This window comes from Cornus florida, unplaced genomic scaffold (assembly GCF_030987335.1).
Source record: "Cornus florida cultivar Cherokee Brave unplaced genomic scaffold, ASM3098733v1 CherokeeBrave_3.0.0_Hap2_Chr05, whole genome shotgun sequence".
Lineage (NCBI taxonomy): Eukaryota > Viridiplantae > Streptophyta > Magnoliopsida > Cornales > Cornaceae > Cornus > Cornus florida.
In genome coordinates, this window is record NW_026775575.1 from 77,240,479 (window position 1) to 77,265,038 (window position 24,560).

The window sequence follows — 24,560 nt, forward strand, 5'->3', positions numbered from 1 at the left end:
GTTATGAAATGGTTTGATTATCAAACCGTTCTTTTTAAGTCACTTGTTTTTTATGTTATGATGAAATTGTTTTTCATATATGTTGCACACTAGTGGAAGGGTTGCCCAAAGACATTTTACTTTCATGTGGTTACTGTAAGTAATTAATGGTTTAATCTAGCAATGAGGCTTGTGAAATTGGCTGTACCTTAATTCTTTAACGAATGTATAAGTGAATGCATGATTTTTTTTTATTTAAAAAAGGGTTGAAAATGGAAGTGCATAATTTGTTTGAGAATATGCAATACTTTTGGACCATGTGAGTGCAGCCTTAAAAGTTTAGATTATTCATGCTTATGCTTTGGAGATGACTGATGAGGTTTCGAGAACATTATCTGTTCAATGTGGTTGTTGGGTAGAGAATGGTGCTGAAAGATAAGGGAGATGAAACAAAAAATTGAAAAAAAATAATAATAATTAAATTTTCTGCGGTTAAACACTAGTTTTCTTTTTTATTATTTTTTTGTCATAACCCCAGGATTGGATGAAGGCAACCATTTTGTGCAAATGATATCAAATTTTAGTGTTGTTATTTATTTATTTTTATCTAGTTTGCCAATCCATATCCCTTTAACGAGACTTCTTTAAATGTCAACTATTTAATGAAAATCTCATTTTATTAATTTCCATCTTAAATTCACGTTCTTTTATTGTTCACAAAAATTGTGTTTCCTTCAAACCTCACTCAATCAAGGAGCGATTCTTTCACTGCATTGGCATGTATGTTACCCCCTCATTCACTAAGAGGGTATTTTGGACCATAAAGAAATGTAAATAGTGTTTTAGTATAGTTTTGTAATTAGTTTCAAAAAATTAGCAGTTAAACTTACTAATTTGAAAAAGTTAAACATTTTTTAAAATATACAAAATTAAGTGGCGCAGTTTTAAATTTTCCCTATAAGTACATATGAAACAAAGATGAAAATTTTAGATAGTATACAAAATAGATAATAATTTATTTATCCACTCCTTCATAACATTTTTTTGTATTTTAAAAAACATAAAAAATGCTTAGAAATAAGGAAAACCACTTTGACTTTTGTATATATGTATAGATTTTGATTGAGCATTAAAGAAAGGGAGGAGAAAAGATATGGATTATGATGGCGTTGCGATATGTATGTCGGATGGAACAAGATTAATTATATATATTTGACCCCTTATTAACAAATTGTCGATATGTCCGAGTGGTTAAGGAGACAGACTTGAAATCTGTTGGGCTTCGCCCGCGCAGGTTCGAACCCTGCTGTCGACGGAATTCTTTTTTTGGCTAACTCCATATTGTTGATAACTGCAAGTTTGCAACTCATATGTAACTTCAAGCTTGAGAGCTAAGTACTTGGAATTTAAGACACCTGAATTGTTTGTATTTTCTTCTGTTTATTGTTGTGTCTCAGTGATTCATGGATGTGTACTACATTTGAATGTTTCTCATTCACAAACTTTGATCTGACGATATCACATTGTAATTTGCTTCACCATTTTAAACTGTAATTTTTGTATTCATGCTCAAAGTGCCCTTTTTAGAATTGGCATGAACCCATTTCATCAAGTCGTCCTGGAAGCTCAGTAGACCATGAGCCATTCTCTTTTCTTTTCTTCTTTTTTTAATTTTTTTTTTAAATTTAAATATTGTGCATTTTACCAAATTTGGAAGCATTTGCAGCAACATGCTGTTGCTCAAATTTGTTGCTGAATCTCTTGTTGCTGATTTGGGCTCACTGAGACTAAAACTGCAATTGTTTTTGTTTAGGAATTCTTTCAGTTCCAATATGCACATGTAGTGTTTGAAACAAAGAAACACCCTCTCCACTTGCCGTGGTGAGGTACTTTGCAATGGCAGGAGCCTCGAGCATTCGCAAACCCGTTTTTAATCCTTGAAGATTCCACGGCTTCGTTCTCGGCATAAGGTCAGGACAAGAAGGATGCAGGCACTTGGTGAGAAACAACTAGAAAAATGGCTGGAAGCCAATTTTACCTTATTAGGAAAATGAGTTTTTGGTGACTACTACAGTTTAAAATGGTGAAGCAAATCAGTTGGCAGAATGTGAAGAATGAAAGTACTTTTGGATGTTGAATACTAAATTCCTTTACTTTATTCTTCCCTTTTTTGTTTTTGGTTGAAATGTCCTGCTACTTTTATCTCCCTTAATTTATAAACTCACATTTTCCAATAAAATCACAGATAAAACTCATTACATACTATAATGGTTTTTGAGAATAAAATCACAGCATTCATGTTGAAAATTTTGCCTTTCTCAGGACATCTCATGGAGTTGCCAAAAGAATCAGATAAAAACCTTTCTAAAGACAGCTGCTTCTGTTTTTCTTTTATGCCATCTCCTAACCATTAATGGCAGCCTGTAACTGTTCCAATGTTCGCCCTTTTGTTTCAGGTACCACCATGAGCACGAACACGATAGCAAGTGCATTGATTGCAGCATATATAACAAAGGTACCTGGAAATCACATGAACAAATGTAAGAATGCATTTCTTTTGATTTCCTGAAATTAGCCTGAAATGCATTTTTAAGGTTCTTAAAAAGCAGAAAGCATTTAGGGAGTTCGGAATTTAGGGAGGTAAAAAGCAGAGACAAGCCTAGCATTTGCCATCACTTTTACACACAGTGTGTGCCCTTAGACTGGAAGGCAATTCCTCAAGCTCGTAGATCCGAACTCTACTATTGCACCAAGCAATGAAACTCGGTCTCCTTGAGTCACTCAACTTTTCATTATCTTTTTCTAATGATATATTTCTCTGTGGAAGTTTACATTTTCTGCTTGAGCGACCATTTTCATTACAAGTATGTTATATTGATACTTCACTTTCAAAATTATATTTTGTTTTGTACACATTCAGCTTTTCTTAAGAATTGATGCACCCTTATTTTGTTCCTTTAAAGGGTAATTCTTATAAATAGTAATCGTTGTATCTGGTTACCATAAGAGCTCCAGGCCATGAGAAAATTGAAAGTGTAGGAAACTGCCCATGCACCAAACCAGTTCACAAGTGTTGCTAGGCTTCCAGCTACTCCTTTAATATTTATAGGGAATATCTGCAACAGAAGGCAATTTCAAATTGTTGGCATGATCATACATTCATATTATAGATGTAAATGATAGCTTTAAATTTTTTTTTAATATACCTCGGACATTATAACCCAGGGGACTGCTCCCATTCCAGCTGAAAAGGCCCCTATGTACACCTGATCTCGAAGAAAAATATTATAAATTGTAATGTGAAAGAGTTGACAAGTCAATTTGCCAAAAAAATAAAATACCCAAGGGGGTACTAGGAGGGGAAAACTCGAGGCAGACCTAAAAATTGGCATTCTTTTGCACTAAGTGGCTGCTCTGAACCCGAGCTTTTTGTCATTGCATTAAGCAATGATCCCTAATAAGTTGATATGAATGGATCATTAGGTTACATGAAGTTGAAGATCTTACCAGGATGCCTACTACAGCAAGTACAGGTGCTGCATCGACTGATAATTCATATGACTGGCCACAAGATCTTTTCAAGTTAAAACAGAAGAATCCATGCAAGAAAACACATTAGAATTAACAGTTTGACAATTACCGTCAGAAAGAATGAAGTCCCTGTTAGTACACAGCCTATGACCAATCCTGTTGCAGAAGCCTGGAATGACAAAAATTAACCTTAAATCAAGGAGTAACAGTATCATGGCTTAGCTTGAGCTAATGTTGCTTTGTAACAGGATTTACCAATAAAAGGAGCTTTCTTCCGGCCTTTTCTATTAAGGTTGCACTAAGACCAGTAACTATAACCTGCAAAAAGTAATCGGTTTTCATCTAATTCCTTGTACAAAGAGAAACCAGGAATTCCAAAGAATTGATCGAGTGAGAGTTGCATGTAACCTGGAGAACTGCATAGATTATTGTTCCAAGGTTGGAATCAAATCCTGGGAAATTACAGATGCAATTATAGGAATTACTAATTGTCACTAATCATCGAGAAAAAGTGAAAAGGGCAATCAAAAATGTTAATTTCTTTACCTGCTGATTCGAAAATACTGCTGACATAGAAGCAGATTCCATTTATACCCCCAAATTGTTGAAAGACCATCAACCCAACTCCTATCTGATCACCAGAAGTCATTAATAATGTATAGTTAGACCAGGAATGAAGCTTATTATCATACTAAACTGATATGTATCTTTAGGGATCGGCTAATTAGCAAAGAAAGATACTTGTAAATTAGTTTTGAGAAATAGAAACAATTACAATGGCTGAGCGCAAGTATCTTCTTTGAAACAAATCGAACAAACTGGCTTTTGGGAGGAGTTGAAGAGTTTCTATGTAATCCTGTCAAGAAATGACATAATTCCCAGTGTCATCTTCCAAATGCTCTTAAAGACCGAAACATTTTTAATGAAGAGTGGAGTTTTTTTTAGAGTTAGAAGTATGAACTTGGATTTCAGCTGCCTCGCAAGAGATATCAGCATCCTTGCCACGAAGCTTCTGAAGTGCAGCTTCAAAATCTTTTTGACGTCCCTTATTTGCCTGCATTCATGTTAAGAGAATTTTTCACATATGCCTTTTTCTCTGTAATGCTACTATCACAATACATGAAAATTCATTGTTGATTTGTATGTCTTACCAGCCATCTGGGAGACTCGGGAATGATAAAGAGACCTAACACCGAAACTGCACATGGGATTATTCCTGCAAGAACTCAAACAGGTGAGCCCCTTGTCATAGTATCCCTAGTAATTCCCTACAATTTTATATTTTAGTTTTGCTAAGCCCTTTCTCAAGTTTCTTGTAATGAACAATTTTAAAACTAAGTTGGGTGTCAAAATGTCACCTGTTAATGCTAGAGTCCTCCAACTTAGCACTGTCCCTATTATGAAGGCAACAGATACTCCAGCAACTATCATGAACTGTGTCATTGAGTAGGACAATTTAGATTTGAAATTTAGATATATGTCAAGTTTTCAACAATAATAATTCTGCTTTAGTTTATATAAGATAACAGCTATCTCAAAATATTTTGTGTTTATTTCTTCCCATGTCTGATTTCAGTTAAAAGAAAAATAAAATTGTTTTTTCAGTGATTAATTAAATATATTTCTGTTGAGAAATGTGTTTTTTGCATTCTTTTACCTGATTTAGGGTTGTCAATGCTCCTCGTAGATTCTTTGGTGCTATTTCAGCAACAAACACAGGCACCTTGTCATTGACATAGAATTGGCATAAGTGTGTAAAATATATGTAAATATTCATCAAGAAGTATACAATTCAGATAGCATGGGATGAATTATTAGATAGAGAGAAAAATGTACCACATAGGAAAATACTCCCATTCCATATCCTGTTGCTAGCCTTCCTATGTCCAGAGGCCAAACACCCTTTTGATAATCGAAACAGAAACATCAGGTTATCTCACTTAGGACTAAAAGCAGAAGTGAATTCTACTAGTAAGATTGCACAAACCTCGGCAAAATAAATGGCTAGCCATCCTGCAACACAGAAAGCGCTTGACAATCTCATTGCCTGCGTGGATGTCATATTTTGATGCATCATTATCTGCAGGGTTTTACGAGGCAGAGAATCCCTAGACTGCATAATGGTTGATATTAGGAGATGAATATTCTCTGACTTACCCCTTTGCGACCGATGAAGTCAGCAATCACCCCACTTGTGATCGCACCAATCATTGCACCGAAAGTCAATATGGAACCAAACAATGAGTACTACATAGAAATGTAGAATTACATCAAGAGATTTGTGAGAAACAGTTTAAAGTTCATATTGACAAGACTTGCATTGCGAGTTGTTCCAGTAAAACAAGTGCACTAAGCACTATTATGAAATGTGAGATCTGCCTTTCCCGAATGCAATGCAAGGAAATCTGCCGACTCTGACAAATTTTGATTACATTTTCATCGAACATTGGTAACCATCTTTATTCAATATATAATACTATTATGAGAATTGATGACTCATTCAGGACACTGCTAATATTGTGGATCATTCTTGAACCATTTGTGAAATTTTCTTGACTTCTTGTGATTGCTGGCCTATTGTAATTTGCAACAACATATATATATCTGTTTTAACACGTCTTCCCTTCGAATCATGCCCAAATTTTTGTGCAGATCTGTAGTTGTACTAATGAGTACAGGGGGCAGCCAGACGAAAATTGAACCGTGACACCTTATCAAAGGCTCAATGGCCCCCATAACGGATAGCAGGGCTCTGCATTCCAAATCATCCTATGTACAAATAAATAAATATACATGTCTATATATATCGTTGCATCGGCAATTCTGATCTAATATATATTGGTGGGATATGACTTAACTTCAGCATCTGCTTCATAGCTTTTCAGTTAAAAAGACCAATCCCAATTTGTGATCATTATTCATCCAAGACATAAATGCTTAAAAAAGTTAAGAGTATAAATCTTCAACAAACCTCAGACAGAGATAGACCGAGATCTTCCACAATAGCAGACTGAGTGGGAGATGAATAACCTGCCTGAAAAGTGAAAACCAACAAATGTTAATGATAGCAGTTTACTGGTCAGTAAAAAAGTTAGTATTAAAGTGTAGTGTTAGTTCATAGTTATTGGTTTCTGTTCTTTTTAACTATATGACTTGAAATTTAATCAATCCTAGGCACTTACACAGGATCCAAATGCATAAGAGCCACAAACTGCGACGAACGTGCTAAAGTACAGCATCCACTGATGCCCTTTGCTGTCTTTCCCGGTTTCATCTTCAGCACCGGCTCCGTCAGCTAGAGTTTTCTCTTCCGGTATAAGCGGCACTCTTATATCTTCTGGTGCATTGTTCTCAGCTTTCTCTATATCTTGTTCAATAGCCATGTCTATGGTATGGTAATGCTTGTTTGTGTGCACCAGATAAGAGGACAATCTTTAGGAGATGAATTCAAACCTAAGAAGACACATTATTAAATAAGAGTAAGAAACTTTATGAATAGCAGCATATATGATAAGGGATGAAATTTCCTTGTAGGACATTTTTCTGTAGTTTCTATTTAAAGTGACAATGCCTAACCTTGGCATTCAGTATCATGGCCAAGTTGGCTGTATTTGGAATTTAATATTCTCTTTTTCTTTGGTAAATCAGAAACATTTCATTGAGGAACGTAGATACAATCTATTAGGCCAGTGGTCTAGCGGTACCAAACCCCTATTTTTAGGCTAGGGATTCGAGTCTCAGTGGAGGCATATATGTGTGACTAGCAACTAAGAAAAAAAAAGAAAAGAAAAAAAGAAACGAAGACACAGTAAAAAGAATTTTCACTTTTCACAGTACAAAACACAAACAAACAAAAGAACAACAAAAAGAGCGTAAGCAGATCAAACACATCAACTTGGCTACTTGATACCTATTTGGTCAAGTCTGTTGTGACTGTTCATTGGAACACATATTGTCAAGTCCACTGTGTTTTGTTTTTTTTCTTTTTTTTTTTTTAGTGTTTTACCTGTCAATATCATTTGAGTTGGAAAAACATTTCACAGTCACATACATAGTAACTTCAGAGGAAGAAAAACCTGTAACTTTCTCGATATGGTCCCAATTTTATATAAAGACAGGCAAATAATCCTTAAATCATTAAAAATTTAATCTTTTTCCACAGTCTATCCATAATAAATCCTGTCTGAGTAGAATATTGGGAGAGAGAGTCTGGAAATAGACTACCCTGTCTCATTGTTTTTGTGTGACAGCCAAATAATTTACTATTGTATCAAACAACCACCCTTGCATTGATCATATATAGTTGCATTCATGGTTCTACTACAATGACTATAATATATAAAAATATATACACACACACACAAACACAAAATTAGAAATAATAAGCCGGCAGTCAAAATCAGGATTCATTTGTTCATTATGTACTATAACTATCTACAATTTGAACCACCAATAATTAGATGGACATGCTTATTTAATAATTAATTCCTTTTTGTGTATGAGTCTAGCACATGTCCCACATACTTTGTTTCCATGCCAGAATTTCAGAGGTGGACTGTTAGTTTGTACCAGAGACACTGGCACAATATGTCTTTCAACAATCATTTCAGTTGATTTTTAATCCCCATCCTTTTCAATTGGTTGTCTTTCTGAATTAGAAACACTGTTACCAGCCTAAATTAAGATTTAATTATTAACTATGAATAGATACATCATACATCATAATAAAGACAATGGCAAGTGGGAAATGCTTCGGAAAATATCTTCATCTACCTATGGCTTAAACTTTTCACCTAACATTGGTTCTTCAACAATCTTTTCTTCTGGATCTGAGGACAGGTAGTTGGGTTTTGCGTTGTATGTCTTGTCCTTTGGCGTGTGGAGGGAAGGGTGCATATAGAATTGACTATAAATATTAGGAAAATCATTTTATTGTTGGAAAGTCGGACAACTCTGAATAGGATGACGTGAGTAAGGGACGCAGGACTTACCACTGACGTTACCTCCAAAGAGATTATGTGAGTGGGGGTGTGGGACTCACAACTGATGTGGACGTTCTATCATTACTCTAGATACTATTTTGTACAATGAGAGTGGGGGTGTGGTTTTGCCTTGTATAGCTTGTCCATTGGGGTGTGGAGGGAAGGTTGCATATAGATTTGAATATAAATATTAGGAAAATCATTTATCATCCAAAAGCCGGATAACTTGAATAGGGTGATGTGAGTGAGGGGTTTGGGGATCATTACTGACTCAACTCTAAAAGGGTTATGTGAGTGGGGGTGTGGGGCTTATAACTGACGTGACGTTCTATCATCGCTCTAGATGCTATTTTGCACAATGTGAGCGGGGGTGTGGTGTTGCCTTGTATGGCTTGTCCACTGGGGTGTGGAGGGAAGGTTGCACAATGTGAGAAGGGGTGTGGCGTTGCCTTGTATGGCTTGTCCATTGGGGTGTGGAGGGGAGGGTGCATATAGATTTGACTATAAATATTAGGAAAATCATTTATTGTCCAAAAGCAGGATAATTTGAATAGGGTGATGTGAGTGAGGGGTGTGGGGCTCATCACTAACTTTAACTCTAAAGGGCTGATGTTAGTGGGGGCGTGAGGCTCACAACTGATGTGGACGTTCTATCATCGCTCTATATTTTATTTTGCACAAAGTGACTACTCGGACTTTAGTCACACACCAAATAGTCACATGCACAAGCTAATCTATGATCTATTACAAAATCCCATGGAGTGTTTTTCAACTTGACATGGAACTATGAATACGATTTAAAATGGCTTGAGTTCCCATTCAGTAGCCAAACTGCAATTCAGCCCAAGAAATTGATACAAATTAGGGTTGTGTTTAGTGGACGGAATTAAGGTTTTGGAGTCGGAATCGTAGGTCACATTTCCAAATATGTTATTTGGATTTTTAATTCATACAGAATTGTAATTCAAATTGAAGTCCACATCTGTCAATTCCACAAATATAATTCCATAAGCTGAGATAGATTTTCAAATTTCTAATCAACTTGAAACTCAAGACCTTCAACAAACTCTCATCTTTATTAGGAGGCATGGTAAATACATACATACATTTATAAAACCGTTAATATTTATATACATAAAAATGCTTAAGTATACATACAAAGATATGTTATAAAAAGGCAAACCTTGCTGGGTTGGAGTAGGATTAGATATATGCAGTTTACCGCCACATGCAAATACGTTGATTCCTTGTTTCGAACAACCTTCATACATATATAACTACCAGAGTATATAAATTCAGGCAACATTTTTCTTATTCCGCCATGGTGAAAGAAAAATTGAAGTGCACAATCAACAAATGAAAGAATCTTGTATCAGATAAGAGTAATTATCATTAGGTATCCGTCACCTACAAATTCTAAACAACTGGTACACAATGGATGGATAACATCTAAGAGTGATCAATATGGATACATATTGTGTAATGTCTATATATACAAAGTTGAGAGAGAGAGAGAGAGAGAAAATGAAGAGATAATAGTCAATAAGGTTGTTCTGGCCATCACGTTTCAGGATATTGATGATGGCTTTATGACATTTATGTTTGTTCTTTTATTAGGCCACAATATAAGAGATCCGAAGATGGTGTAACCATATTCATTTTTTTTTTTTTTTTTTCATTGTGTGTACGACACAAGTATGTACAGCAACACACAAATATTTTTGAATTATTTCTTTTTATTTTAAATGGGTAATAATTTTTTTATTATTTCAAATCTCATTCCCAAATGATAGTTTCTACTTTATACCAAACATGGAAATTGAATTTGGAATCATTTCCAAGTGAATTATTCACTTTTTATGATATTGGATTTTAATATATTTTTTTTATCGTATTGATAAGTGGTGAATTTTTAAATTTATTCATAAAAAATGCTTAGTAATTAGTGCAAAATATTATAAAAATTAATACATTCAATTATTAAAATGATACCTACATTTTAGAACATAAAAAGATGGATAAGATATAAATTTATCATAACAGAAAATTTCCAGTCACGTGGATTGTAGTTCAATAAATTCAAATTCTACATAATTGCAATTTTGACTAAATTATAATTTAACATAATACAAAGAGCAAAAGACTGAAAACCCCTCTCAACTTGTAACATTTTTCAATAAACCCCCTTTTTCTATTTTTCTACTTAAGAATCCCCTCAATTTGTAGTCTTTTTTCAATAAATCCCCCTCATCTAATTGTTTACCAAAGAACCCCTCTCAACTATCTGAAATGAGTAAAAAAGTTGATATTTGAACCAAAATACTCTTTTACTTAAATCTTAATTCTCCCAAACTTCAAAATTCATATTTTACAAATCGTACATTTAAAAATTATAAATAATATATGCACGGAAAGCTTATGAAATAAATATTCTAGAAATATAAAATTTGAACAACAAACCTTCATAACCAGAGATAGGCAATCTAAAAATCTACCCCAACAATCTTATTTTATTTTTAAACTCGAGATATTTGCAAAAAAAAATTCAAAATTATTCATTTACATATGGAGCCGAATATATAAAAAAAATTTGGCCCTAATAGAGATCGATTTCATAATATATCAAATTTTGCGTCAAAATATTTTCATTCTTTATAGACTCGCCTTTAAAAAAATATAAAAATGAATATTCGGTCTCAATTGGGGCTAATTTTTTTATATGTCATGCTACATATAAAAATAAATAATTCTAAAATTTTTATTACAAATAACCCGATTATTTTATAAAAAATAAAATAAAATAAGATTGTTGTAATAGATTTTTAGATTGTCTATTTCTCTCCGGTTATGAAGTTTTGTTAAAAAAATCTTATATTTCTGAAATCCTTATTTTATAAGTTTTTCGTACATATATTATTAGCAATATTTGAATATACAATTTGTGAGATATGAAATTTTGAAGTTCGGAAAAATTAAAATTAAAATAAAATAATATTTTAGTCCAAATATCAACTTTTTTACCCTTTTAGATAGTTGAGGGAGGTTCTTTCATAAAAAATTAGACATGCAAATTTATTGAAAAGTGTTACAAATCGAACGTAATTCTTTGATAAAAAAATTAAACAAGAATTTACTAAAAAATGTTACAAGTCCGGGATTTTTTTTTACTTTGCCCTAGTGCAAACTACAGTAAGGTTTGACAGCTAAGCTTTGAGGGTATTAATAATGATATCATTATTATGTAAATGATGTAATAGAGTTGTCTTGGACTAAAACTCAATTCTCAAACTCAACCTTGAAAGCAACCCTGTGGGTGATGCATCAACTCGTCAATTAATGCATGCACGTCTAGTCACTATACTTATCTTGTTCACATTATTTTAAAATATATATATTTAAATTGCAACTGATATTATTCGATTTGGTCCAATGTAAACACATTTAGGCCTTTAAGCAGTTTGTTTGGGCTTCCAAGGTTGACATTAATCTGAAGAAATTAATGGACTCGCATGCCTCTGGAACTTGGGCTACCCCTTTTCGACCAACCCCATATGTACAGGTAAGCCTATTGCAGTCCCAAGTTAAGCTCAATTACTATTTCTAAAAAGTATTAAGCGTTGCATTTACATTAATGACATGATATCACCAACTAATTAAATATTAACACGTAGTTACGCAGTGATAATACTCATTAAAGTAAATACACATAAAAAATAACAAGATATAATTAGTTGATCACACCAATGATAACGTAGTATCTTTATCACCATTGTAGGAAAGTATTTCTGGTGCACTAGAGTGGTCTAAAATCACCCTAGTAATAGATGAGGTTTTCTCATTAATATCAATCCCTCTCTAATTTTAAAGTGAGATCAATCCAGGGGTGGAGCCGATGCATGGCCAGGGGCACCCCTGGGCCCACCCATTCCCTTTATATATGCATCATTTTTTTTTTTGTTATTTTTTACCATATGTGGAAATTTTATAGTATGCCCCTCTAAAATCTTCATTTGCTAAAATTATATCTTATATCTTTTTTCTTTTTTTCTTTTTCCCTTCTTTTACTCTTCAAATTCCTATAATTTCCTTTTTAAAAAAAAAAAAAAAAAGTTGCACTCCTATTTCCCTTTAGTCAGGTACATTACACCCCTGAAATTAAATCATGGCTCCACCCCTGGATCAATCTGTCAAAAATTAAATCATGGCTCCACCCCTAGAACAATTTGTCAAATTTTTTTTCCAATGTTCACTATACATGGCTAGGAGACAGAATAAATATTCAATACGCCCAAAAATTAAATCATGGCTCCACCCCTAGATCAATCTGTCAAATTTTTTTTCCAAAGTTCACTATACATTACTAGGAGACAGAATAAATATTCAATACGCCCAATGCATGGGGCATCGGGCGAATCTAAGCCATGCGTGTTATGCATGCACAACTCCGTGCAATCGGCTCACCAAACACCTACCCTCTGCCAAATACCTACTCCCAGAGAGGGCATGGACATGTACTACTAGGATTGGTCATACCTAAAAATATGTTGCTGAATTTTTCATAATTATTATGATGACCATATCCATATAAAAAGAGGAGTAGGTTGAAGAAAATCACCCTCACTTCAACTCAATGAATAGGCCTCAAACCAAACACTACACTTTATGGTGGTGGGCTCCGCTTTTGTCATAACAATGCATCAAGAAGATGATGATTCTTTCCAGCAGAGAGTTTTGTCCACTTTCCACCCATTGCAGTTGCTGTACTGAACAATGAACACTGAGGATCAAGAAGATATGATTCTTTCCGGCACAGAGTTTCTCCCTTTCGTGCATTTGCTCCAGCTAAAATCCCATTATTAGGAAATTATCAACAACAATCAATGCAGTTCAGTGTGTGTGTGTGTGTAGAGAGAGAGAGATGTACTCTCCTATGAGGCTATGAGGTTTTTTTGTTGTTATAGGCATGATAATGTAAAAGTAATAACCTAAAAGTAACAACAGTCCCTGGAAACACACAAAAGAAGGAGAACTTAAAAGCATGAGCAGACATTAGATGAAGTCACTTGAATGCCACTTATTTTTCTTGCAGTGTCAAATATTATCACCCTTTTTAACATATAATCATAAAAGTGTAACAAGGCATTGTTAAGGCAAATAAGGAAGGAAGAAAAAGAAAAGTGGTTCACCAAAGTGGCAAAATACACAGAACAAATACAACCCTACCCTACCCTACAACAGAAGCACAAATACTTGAAGCCTCTGAAACACGTTAGTGAAACCCCTCCACTGCACCAAGAAGGCATATGTCCAAGCAACAGAAAGCACTGATCTTCCCCAACCCATAGTGCGAGCAGAATCGCCCGACATCACCTGAGAGAGTGTAACAATTTTAACCCTTCCAACAAGGCACAGAGTTATGCCTTCATAATATCTTGCATTACCATCCAATTTCTTATCTGCTCTCTAAGACCACATTCACATGTAGTCTGCAATATCACAAGCACCCAACTCAACTGGGTCGGTGGAACAATAAGGCATCAAACGTGGAAGAAGAATCGGTTTTCATGAGAAAAAATGCTATACAATGTACATAATATGACTTGTGCTCACTCTTTCTATGATCTTCGTGTGCTATGCTATAACTTTGGTAGTCACCCTTCAACAAAATAATGAATCAAGATACTCAACTCAACAAAGCCTTGTCCCAACAAATGAATCAAGATAAGCATAACAAATACTTGAATATACTCCTCGCGTCCACCATGTGAATCGCTAGATTATCTGGCCCCAGAAAATTCCCCTTCTGAGTTGACATTAGAAGGGCGATCATTCTCAATCGTAAATGTCTGGTATCCAGCAGTAGAACACAGAATACCTGAGCCACTACTGCTCACAGATCTCTCAATATCATCAATATCCGCAATAAGAGGAATTGGTCGTTCCGGGATGGAGGGAACTGGCAGGTCCGATTCCAGTATCTTCACAACCTGGTCCATTGTTGGCCTAGCATACAGCTGGGGGTGAGAACAAAGAACAGCAACCAATACAAACTTCTCCATAACTTCTGGAGGGCCCAAATCCGGAATATTGTGTTCAATAACATCTAAAGTTTTTCCTTTTTTGACCAATGACCATGCCCAATCTGTCACCAGAGTCGGTTGGCCCTCATTAACTGCAACAATGGCCTTCTTCCCACTCAAAAGCTCAAGAAATACAACACCAAAGCTGTAAACATCACTTCTGTCTGTCAACTGCCCATACAGTGCATATTCAGGAGCAACATAACCCATTGTCCCGGCCACCCTGGTGCTCAGATGTGTCATTCCCTCCGGTGTAAACTTTGCAAGGCCAAAATCTGCCACCTTGGGTTCAAATCTCTCATCCAAAAGTATGTTGCTAGCTTTAATATCCCTATGAATGATAGTTGGTTGTGCCCCATAATGCAAATAAGCCAACCCACGAGCTGTTCCGAGAGCAATCTTCTGACGAATTGGCCAACTGAGCTTCCTCTCCCTCATACCAAATAGATGATCATGAAGACTACCATTATTCATCAATTCACACACAATTATCCTCTGATGGCCTTCCAAAGGAGTAGTAGCAGTACAATACCCTCTCAAAGCAACAAGGTTCACATGGCGAACACTCGCGATAACCTCCACCTCATGAGTAAAACTTTCATCACCAGCCGCCGAGCAATTCTTGAACCTCTTCAACGCAACTTCAGTCCCATCAGCCAATAAACCCTTGTATACATTTCCATACCCTCCCCTCCCAATTATGTTGTGCCTAGAGAAATTCTTAGTTGCTTGCCTAATTTCATCAAATGTGAACCTAATCAAATTAGTACTTCCACTAATTGAATCCAACCCAGAAGCCAAACTAGTTTGACTCCTCACAATCTGCCTCCTCTTCCAAAATATCCAGTGTTTTCGCCGTAAAAACCAAAACCCACCAAAACCCACAAGCAATACAACAACACAAACTATCACAACTACAGAAATCACAATCTTTTTCCGTTTACTATTCGAATTGGGCGGAGTAAAATCGAGAGAAAACAAGCATTTGGCGGTACCTGTATCTGTGGGGCCGAACTGGTTCGCGAAGGCGGCGGCGTAGATTAAAGGGAACACCGTGCAATCGGAGACGTTTCCGATCGACGGACCGGTCAAATGCGACGCCTGGAGTGTCGACAGACTGGTGAAGCAGGAGGAGCACGGCGAGCTGTTCTCGAGGGATTGATTACACGACGCAACGACGTCGTCCAGGGTCGATCTCGTCACAATGGCTTCGAATTCCGCACGAGTGGTGATGTTCATACAACCCTCGGCGATCCAGCTGGTCTCGAACCCGCAGGTCCGACGAATATCGAAATTGGGTCTGAATTCGTCGACTAGGGTTTGGTACAAGTCCCAACACGACTCGGCCGAGTCGAGAGGTGGCAGGAACTTGCCGGTGGTACGGAGGTACTCGGACTGGACTAACCGGATACCTTGCAGGATGTACTGGCACTCGGTGTTAGTGTCTAGTTTGGGCCGTTTCGAGCCCTGCACGAGCCTGCGAAGGTCGTCGAATTCAAGAGGGCATGGGACGGTGGTGTTCTCGCCGGCCAGCCGTCGGATGGGGATTTCGCGGGCAGTGGAGGTGGGAGAGGAGGAGACAGAGAGGAGTAAATGTAGAGAGATAAAGAAGAAGGGGGACATCTGGGAGGTACTAGGCTTTCATGGAGATTTGAAACTGTGAAGTGGTGGTGGTGGTGGTGGTGGTGGTGGTGATGGTGATGGTGGGGATATTGTTTGAGGGGTTGTTTGGACGATGAAAACGTGAGGAATTGACTTTTGAGCTTAAAAGGAGCAGCCAGAGTGGAAGTTGTCGAACCTTGACAAGGAGAAGAGAAAAGTCGCAAAACAGAGGCAACTTCTTCTTTTTTTAACAACAGAGGCAACTTCGAAGAAGGTATTATTGACGAATCCAGAATCCAAACTGATCCTTAAGTTACTCTTTTGGTAATATTCAGTCAAAAGTCCAAAAAGTTATACTAGAAGGACTTTGGATATGTGATGAAGAGCTCTGGACAGGTGCTAAAACTTCATTACACCAGCGGCATTTGGACTGTTCATATAATACATATGCCGGTGTCTATATGTATATTTTTTATTTTTCGGTGTCTATATTACACATGCCATATGTAAACGTTGGACGAAATAAAGTTTTTACGGGCTCGTGCAAAATTGAAAAGTCGTTTCGTTGGAGAATACAAATTTTTTTTTTATTTTTTATTTTTTATTTTTATGGTAGTAAATTTTTTATATTTTTTTATTGTAATGACAAGAATAATTTTTAAATTTATCTTTGTTAATCAATTCAATATTAAAAAAATTTGTTAAATTAGGAAGGAAAAAAAACATTGGTAAATATGAATATCATTGGAGTCTATATGACATTGCTAGTCAAACTCATACTTAACCGAGTCAATCCGTTAATTCGTTTAGATAATTCTAATTTTGTTGTTTAGTTAATGTTTGAGCTTAAGGTTGAGATCAAGACTTTTATTATTATTATTATTATTGACAAGAAACAAATTCATGCACTTGTTTATATATAATTTTTGTCCACAACCTCGAAACCCTCTCAAATAGAAAATTTATATCATTATGTTAGATGCCTCTTAGTCAGAGTTAGGATCAAGATTGCAAAGTGAAAATTTTGGCTATAAATTCAAATGAATAATCAAGTTGTATTTACAAATCTTCATGAATTAGTTTAGAACAATCGTGGAAAACTCTATTTTTGTGACAGCTAATACTGGATGTCTCGCTGTCACATGGGATCCACTATGTATCAATGATGGACTTCACATTTAAGAAATTATTACGATGGTTCGAAATTACATGGTCTCAATCAAAATCATATCACTATGTAACTAAAAGAATTGTGCTACTTAAATAACACTACTTCCATTCAATCATAAGCTAATCTATATTACGTAACAACAATTGAAAAAAAATTGTGTGATTTAAGTAACATTTTCATTCGATCATAAGCTAATCTACACTTTGTTTATCGGGAAATTAAAAGTTGCACATGATGATTATGATAACGCATGCATGCCATGCTAGTAAATATATTATAATCTACCAAACGTCATTGATTTAACTGAAAGCGTGCGTTTAAAACATTATATATCAAAGTTTTAAATTCTCAAGGCTGAATCATATCAAATTTTATATTGAGCGCACTTGTCGAAGGCACCACAATATACAATATAATGTCAAAATATTCGTTCAGGTGGTTGATCAATTATAGGGTCTCTCCATTATATATTGTTATAATTAGTTATAATGCATGTATATGTTTGTCTGGTCGCGTCATTCTCCATGTATATAAATATATACATATAATAGAGAGAAAATTAAATATATAATACTAGGGAAGAAGATGATGTCGGCATGGCAATATAGAATGCATGGAAGGGGCTAATCAGATTCACATGTGCAAAGACACTTTTGGACAGTCGATTCACAAGCCAAAAAGACTGAAATAGTGAGAGTTCATCTGTGCACCATTTTTATTTTTTAGTCAAGTAATGTTTCTGAGAGAAATTTTTTGTTTGGGAAAGAGATTTTATCATTTCAATGATCATATGAAGATAATAAAAAAGATAGGTTTCAAAAAAAGAAATTAAAAAATTGGCAATGAAATCAAGAAGAAAAAAAATATATTTGAAATTTGTTTTTTTTTTTTTTTAAGGAGGAACATCCTTTTTAGTGCTTATAATATGATATGTAACACATTAGATGGGTGATCGATTTGGAATCAATTTTAAAAAGAAGTTACTTTTTTATTATATTTTTTTCTTTTCTTATTTAATTTTTAATATTGAAAAAAATGCATTTTAACTTAAAAATTAATAATAATAATAATAATAATAATAATAATAATAATTAAATCTTTTATTCAATTTTTTTGTAGTATCAAATCTTTGTGATCGAGATGTCCGTCCTGAAATTACAAAATCCATATAATATGCAATAGTATATGAGATATGAAAAAAATTTCCTCATTATAATAGCTCTTTGACGGCTGTGAAACAGGTACTGAAATCAGACAAAAATATCAATCGAAGACTGTTGAGAATACCAAGCATATTGTTCAACCCCACACAAAAATATCAAAAATATCTGACGTCTATTTTAAATTATGAAATTCCCCTTCTTCTCAAGTGAACTCTAAACTAAGTTCACTGACTAAAAGAACTTAATGACTACAAATATTAGCTCTAGACTCGCTCTTAAGACTTGATGAGTATAAAAAGAGACCTCCACCCCATATATACATTCTCTTTTTTAATGCTAGACTGTAATGTATTACAATCAAATAGTTAACATTTAGCTAAAACTCTTCCCTTATTTACAAATTTTACATCACTCTACCTTTCTAGGACTCTTCCATTTATTCATTTCTACATTCTCTAATAGTCATCCATCCTCTCGTCTCCATAATTCTATATATAAGTGTGTAAAACTTAACCCACTTTATTCTAATGCGCGGGCATTGCACAATCCCTGCTAGTTGGCGAGAGGTGATTTAGACTTGTTAATGGGACGAATTTTGATTTATATTTGATTCGATTAGTCGGATATGAATTGAACAAAAAATTCGAATCTAATAATTCGTTAGCCTAATAAATCAGATATGAATTATGCTGATCCCATTCGAAAATAATCCGATCCGATCCAAATAAAATTATATATATATATATATATATATATATATATATATGTATCATATATGTATCAGAGGTAATCCAAAAAACTATTAAAAAAATCATAATATTATATATAAATAATGTGGTATACATATTAATAATATCATACTCTTTATTCATTAGATAATTTTTTTTTATTTAGTAAATAAATTTTTTTCCCTTTTCCTTTCATTTTTTACTTATCTTTTATTTTATGTCTTTTGCATATAATCATTGTTTGTTTTTATTTTTTTTTTTAACATTAATTTATATATATATTTTTTTAAAAAAAAAAAAAAATTTGTTTTTTTATCGGATCGAATTATCGTTTATTAACAAATCGGATTCGAATTGATTTACAAAATATACATCGAATTATCAAATCAGATCAAATCAACTAAAATATTTATTGAATTCGGATCGGATCATGTTCCGTTTGCAGGTCTTGAGGTGACGGACACTAGGCTTTTAAAACATTTTTTTTCAAAAATGTCAATTATTTACTCCCTCAATCAAGACTTCAAGGGTTGTACTTGGCGTTGATTAAGATAACCTTATTTCTCAGTCACTTACTTCCTTCTTCTTCTTCTTCTTCTTCTTCTTCAATTGTACCCAGATTTGATTGTGCAATATGAAGTCTTCTTTGTGCAGAAGATAACATCATCTCTAATGATGTTGATTATGGAACTGTGGCGGACTTTAGCATCATAGATTTCATCAAACTAATAAACAGAACCAAATCCTTTCTAGAGAAGAGATCTTGATTGGATTGAGATTGCAGAGTGCAAAAGGCAATGTGGACATATCCCCGGTAGTGATTAGAGGTTGAGGAATTGGATCTGGGCTAGAGGGAAGGCTGTCGATTTGATTGCTCATGGGTCATATTTAATGGGGTTGTCTATCGTGAATTTTCTGAATTTGGTATTATATTTTTCTTTACTTCTAATTCTTTATATGTGATTTTATTGGGTTGGGGTTATGGGGCTTTGGAAATGGATTTGGATTCTCTTCGAATTTTTTTTTTCTCCTTCTTTTTATTGTGAACTCTTTTTGCATAGCTTTGATGATACTCTATTATCTGTTCTTGTTTCTCAAGTTAACTCACTGAATGCATGATGGCTAGAGATACAAATTGAACTGCAAGGTCAGAGGAAGACTACAACAAATCAAGGCTAGAGTTACAAATTGAACTGCACCGTCACCTTCTTTTAAAGGAAGACTACAACCAATCAAGGCTATGATGGGAAGTATGGAGCCCGATAGATACTGTACATCAAGTCCTAATTTCACGGATCTAACTTGTTATGTTGTCCTAATGCGAGGGTATTTATTCATTCTGAACTCTTTGTATCTGCCGCTGTTTTTTGATCATCACAGTGAAATTCCTGCAACCCTTGAACGTAACCCTAAATTTTAGGTGAACCAAGTAAAATATGTGTGTTCTTGTTGTGTGTGTGTTTGATCTATTTCTTGTATTTTCTGTTTGATTTCGCAATAGGCTACACATCTTTTGGATAAATCTATGGATTCGGTCAAAATTTGTGACAAAATCAACATGATTATGCAAAGGTTTCTTTGGGCTGGTCCACCATGAATAAGTTCAAGGCAAAGGTTCAAAGGGAAAAAGTGTGGGGCAGGTTTGAAAGTCTATGGAAGGACTGGAAACGTACTTACTTATCTGTTCAAGCAGAGGTGCATTTGAGAGCTGAATATCCCCAATGATTTCTCATGGTTCTGGGGGAAGTTAATGCAGAATCAACATTTAGCTCAATCACTCATCAAGCACGGGTCAATAATGGTGTTTTATGACGGGCTGGTTGCCTTGTGGCCCTCTCGATCTATCAGGCATTATCCACCAACTCTAATCAGACGCTGACCCTGCAATAGTTGAATAAGCCAGCAGTTTGGTATAAAATGCAGCCTAATGTGTGTCATCTATGCCTTGATGCGGCAGAATCTCATGAGCACATATTCCATCAATGTACATACTCAAAAATGATATGGAATGGTGATCAAAATAAGTATGGGTTCTATACAAACCCTAATACATGGGAAGATTTCCTCATTTTATAAATTGAAAGCTAACAGAATTCCTACTTGGAAGCTCACATTGGCGAGCTTTGTGTATCACATCTGGAAAGAATGGAATGACAGAATGTTTGGCAACAAATCCCTCCCACCTCTCAGTCCTTGTGCGATTGTTCTCCATCAACCAAAGCAAGTGTTCTTATGCTGAGAGAATTGCAAATGAGTGAAGCCTTCAAAATTCCTTCTTTTAGCCTAATCATAACAATCATTTTTTCACCTTCACCTGAGCTGAGCCTCTTAAACACTGTGCCAGTACCTGTGTCTACCCCTCACACTGGTGTTTGTTGATTTTTTTTTTTTTTTTAGGAATGTAAAAGGGGTGCAACACGAGGACTTTTCAAGGATCACTTATTTTGGTACTACTCCCTCCAATGTTTGTTGGTATTTCCTGCCATGTTTATGATTAGATTGGTGTTTTGAATGATATGATTGGGCCAGTGCGCTTTGTTTGCTGTTTTGCTTCATATTGGTAGAGTTATGGGCACCTATGACTTTGGTTGCACAGTTGCTTGGGCCATAGGGTATACCCTGTCGTTTTGTAATTATTTATATATACCTGTTTATTTCTCTCTTTTCTTTTCTTTTTTTTTTTGGTAATTCAATATATATTAATCAAAAAGAAAGACATATTTCTCTCTTTTCTTAGTAGTTATTCTCACATACATACCTCCAAACCTTCACTTCCTGACATTCCTTATGCACGATATGTTTGTTATATAAATTCGGCTTTCTTTTCTATCCTTATGCATGCAAAATCTTTTATATTTTTTTGATGTATAGTCTAACCAAGTAGTTTTTACTAGTTATACACGGTATTAAAAAAAATCTATAATATATATATAATTTTTAGTATTTATACAGATCAATCTTTTGATTTTTAGGAAGTATATTTTGGAAATTTCCATTCCTCGGAAAGATAGAAATCTGTCACATATTTAAGAATTTAAATCATAATTAGGAGAAATGAAAATATAATTTGATGAGTCATTTGATTTGTATACATCGATTCAAGATAGACGAATCTATTTCTAGTCATATGATTTATAGACTTGTTTTAATTTTTGTAAGATTTGCATGTTATTTCATTATCCTCTTACTGTTATACTAAAAAGTATTTGATAATGATGGAATATTCCCAAAATTATTTTTAGTGCATGATTGGATGGACATGAGATCACGAGAAGTCAAATCAAAATTTAGCTCCCATCACTGTTTACAGAACAACAAAAAAACATGCCTCCGCTATTTTTCGTTGCTTAATTGGGTTTGGTCAGCTTGGTGCATACCCTTTTTTAAGCGTACGGACATTCTTATTCTTATTTTGGGTAGGTTATTTGGAGGAATTTTAATATATATATAAAAAATTATTATTTTTATTTTGTGATGTGGAACACCAGTGTTGGATGCATAGAACTTTATTTATCATTAAATAAATAAATAAATATATATCTATATATATATATATATATAAACACAGAACAGTGGGATGTAAAAGTCAGCTCCCAGTTTTATATGTTTGAAACTGCTAGCAACCCTTGTTGATGTTGAAACTTCCCTTAATTGACTATTTATAGGATTGTAAAAAAATATAGATGATGCAAAATTATTCTTTTGTACATGTGATGGAGGTGGCGCAATGAAGGATAGGAAAGTGATAGAATTTGGGGTGGAGGGAAAAAGAAAAAGAAGACGTTAACGTTCCCTCTCTCATATGCATCAAATGGATTTTGTTTGGCATATGAGAGAGGGAACCGCAATGGAGATACGAAGATGTAAAGAATTTTCTCTTTTTATATTTGGACAGAGTTTCATTACATTTCCAATTAAAAATCCAATCTCCCTTTTTACTCTCTTCACTGCCCTTTTATAGGCAATTACAAATGCTGCTGGACTATCAGTTTTGGGCCTTCTTTCCAATGGGCTTGGTTTTCTTCGATGGATCCTCTGAGCTCGGCCCATTCTGTGGTGCTCTTGTATGGACTGTATTTCAATTGTTTGCCCCGATGCCATGTCCGTGGACTATAACCGGCCCATATCACTTATAATATCCTCAACTACCCCCATAATTACTCCCTATTAATTAGGGGGTAATTATTAGAGGCTGTTAATCATGACTTGACGGCTCGAGAAGATCACATGGAAGACTGGACGGTTGGATTTGGGGCCGGCGCTTCGAGATTCAAAAAACTCCTTACTTTCCTGACTCCTCGGCCTTCGGGCCCACCTTGTCTTTATAAGGCTCATAGACGTTCTATCGATTCTCTTTACCGTCTCCATCTTACTTTACTGTTATTCAAATCTTCTCCGGTGATTTCTTGCAAAAACTCCTTTTTCCAGCGACCTTGCAGTACTCTTGGTGTTTTCTTCCTCTGAGGTTAGTTTTGTTTGCCTTTTTCTTTCGGAAGACCTCTTTTTCTCCCTTAAAATCCTCATTCATTCTCACCATGACTATAGATCTAAATGTTCTCCGCATGAGACTTCATCTTCTTGACGATATAGAAATTAGAAATTGCCCTAAAGAGGTGAATATTAAAATTGGTGCCGGCCTTCTTTCCGGTGAGGTTCTATTTTCCCACCTTCATCTTAACCTCCTTAGGTTCCCTCTGCATCCCTTCTTTAACTATGTTTTTAATAAACTGAAACTTTCCCCTTTGCAAGTGAACCCAAATTTCTTTAGGGTTTCGTCTGTTATGTTGCTTCTGAACCGTGACAGAAGTCTAGATCTGGACCTCGTAGATCTTCTCCTCTGTTACAAGGTTAGCAAAATCAGAACTGACGAACCGTTTTACCACTTCTATCCAATTGAGAAGAGGTCCATCTGCAAAGATAAAATCAAGTCTGAGAAGGGTTGGAGGAAAAATATAATTGAGGTTTGGGGAGCCTGGTTTTCTGCAGCCGCAGAGGATTTTCCTATCCCGAGCGCTTTTGGAGAGTGCTCTGTCTCTTCATATAAAAAATACAAAACCTATAAGAGTGACTATCCTTGCGAGATTTGCGTTCCTCGCTTTTGTACTTTCTTATGCCGTTCCTTAGGCATTCCTTGTGATGATTTGAGCTACGGTGTTTGCAGGGATAGGGATAACTATTTGAAACAGTACGTTCTGACCAACATTCCCTCTTGCTCGGATCTCCTTACCTCAGACAACCTTCTTGCTCTCTCAGCCCTCAACAAGAAAATGAGTCAGCTCCAGATCCCTTCCTTTGGCAGGAGGAAAGCTGCCCTTAGGATCGTT

General features: G+C 35.2%; 2 protein-coding genes and 1 non-coding gene across 3 annotated transcripts; 1 reads left to right on the top strand and 2 right to left on the bottom strand.

Annotated features, from left to right (window-relative positions):
• Window positions 1-1,212: 1,212 nt before the first annotated feature.
• Window positions 1,213-1,294, top strand: TRNAS-UGA (transfer RNA serine (anticodon UGA)). Its single transcript has one exon. It is a non-coding gene; the product is annotated as a tRNA-Ser (tRNA).
• Window positions 1,295-2,191: 897 nt separating this feature from the next.
• On the bottom strand, window positions 2,192-9,922 carry LOC132306951 (sugar transporter ERD6-like 7). Its single transcript, XM_059804562.1, has 19 exons — window positions 9,676-9,922; window positions 6,693-6,963; window positions 6,482-6,544; window positions 5,668-5,757; window positions 5,498-5,557; window positions 5,347-5,412; window positions 5,168-5,233; window positions 4,869-4,944; window positions 4,662-4,726; window positions 4,472-4,564; window positions 4,286-4,366; window positions 4,057-4,141; window positions 3,919-3,962; window positions 3,766-3,828; window positions 3,620-3,679; window positions 3,487-3,540; window positions 3,186-3,245; window positions 2,981-3,095; window positions 2,192-2,498 (listed from the first exon to the last, which is right to left on the bottom strand). Exons 2-19 carry the CDS (start codon window positions 6,891-6,893, stop codon window positions 2,383-2,385), a joined length of 1,458 nt encoding a protein of 485 aa, XP_059660545.1. The 5' UTR covers window positions 6,894-6,963; window positions 9,676-9,922; the 3' UTR covers window positions 2,192-2,382.
• Window positions 9,923-13,546: 3,624 nt separating this feature from the next.
• On the bottom strand, window positions 13,547-16,581 carry LOC132306952 (probable LRR receptor-like serine/threonine-protein kinase RKF3). The gene has a single exon (XM_059804563.1). It carries the CDS (start codon window positions 16,193-16,195, stop codon window positions 14,270-14,272), a length of 1,926 nt encoding a protein of 641 aa, XP_059660546.1. The 5' UTR covers window positions 16,196-16,581; the 3' UTR covers window positions 13,547-14,269.
• Window positions 16,582-24,560: the final 7,979 nt, after the last annotated feature.

Coding starts and splice junctions, on each gene's coding strand:
- LOC132306951 (XM_059804562.1), bottom strand. CDS start 6,893: ATGGCTATTGAACAAGATATAGAGAAAGCTGAGAACAATGCACCAGAA. Junction 4,727..4,868: donor GAGGACTCTAGCATTAACAG/GTGACATTTTGA, acceptor GAGTTCTTGCAG/GAATAATCCCATGTGCAGTT. Junction 4,367..4,471: donor GCGAGGCAGCTGAAATCCAA/GTTCATACTTCT, acceptor ATTTCTTGACAG/GATTACATAGAAACTCTTCA.
- LOC132306952 (XM_059804563.1), bottom strand. CDS start 16,195: ATGTCCCCCTTCTTCTTTATCTCTCTACATTTACTCCTCTCTGTCTCC.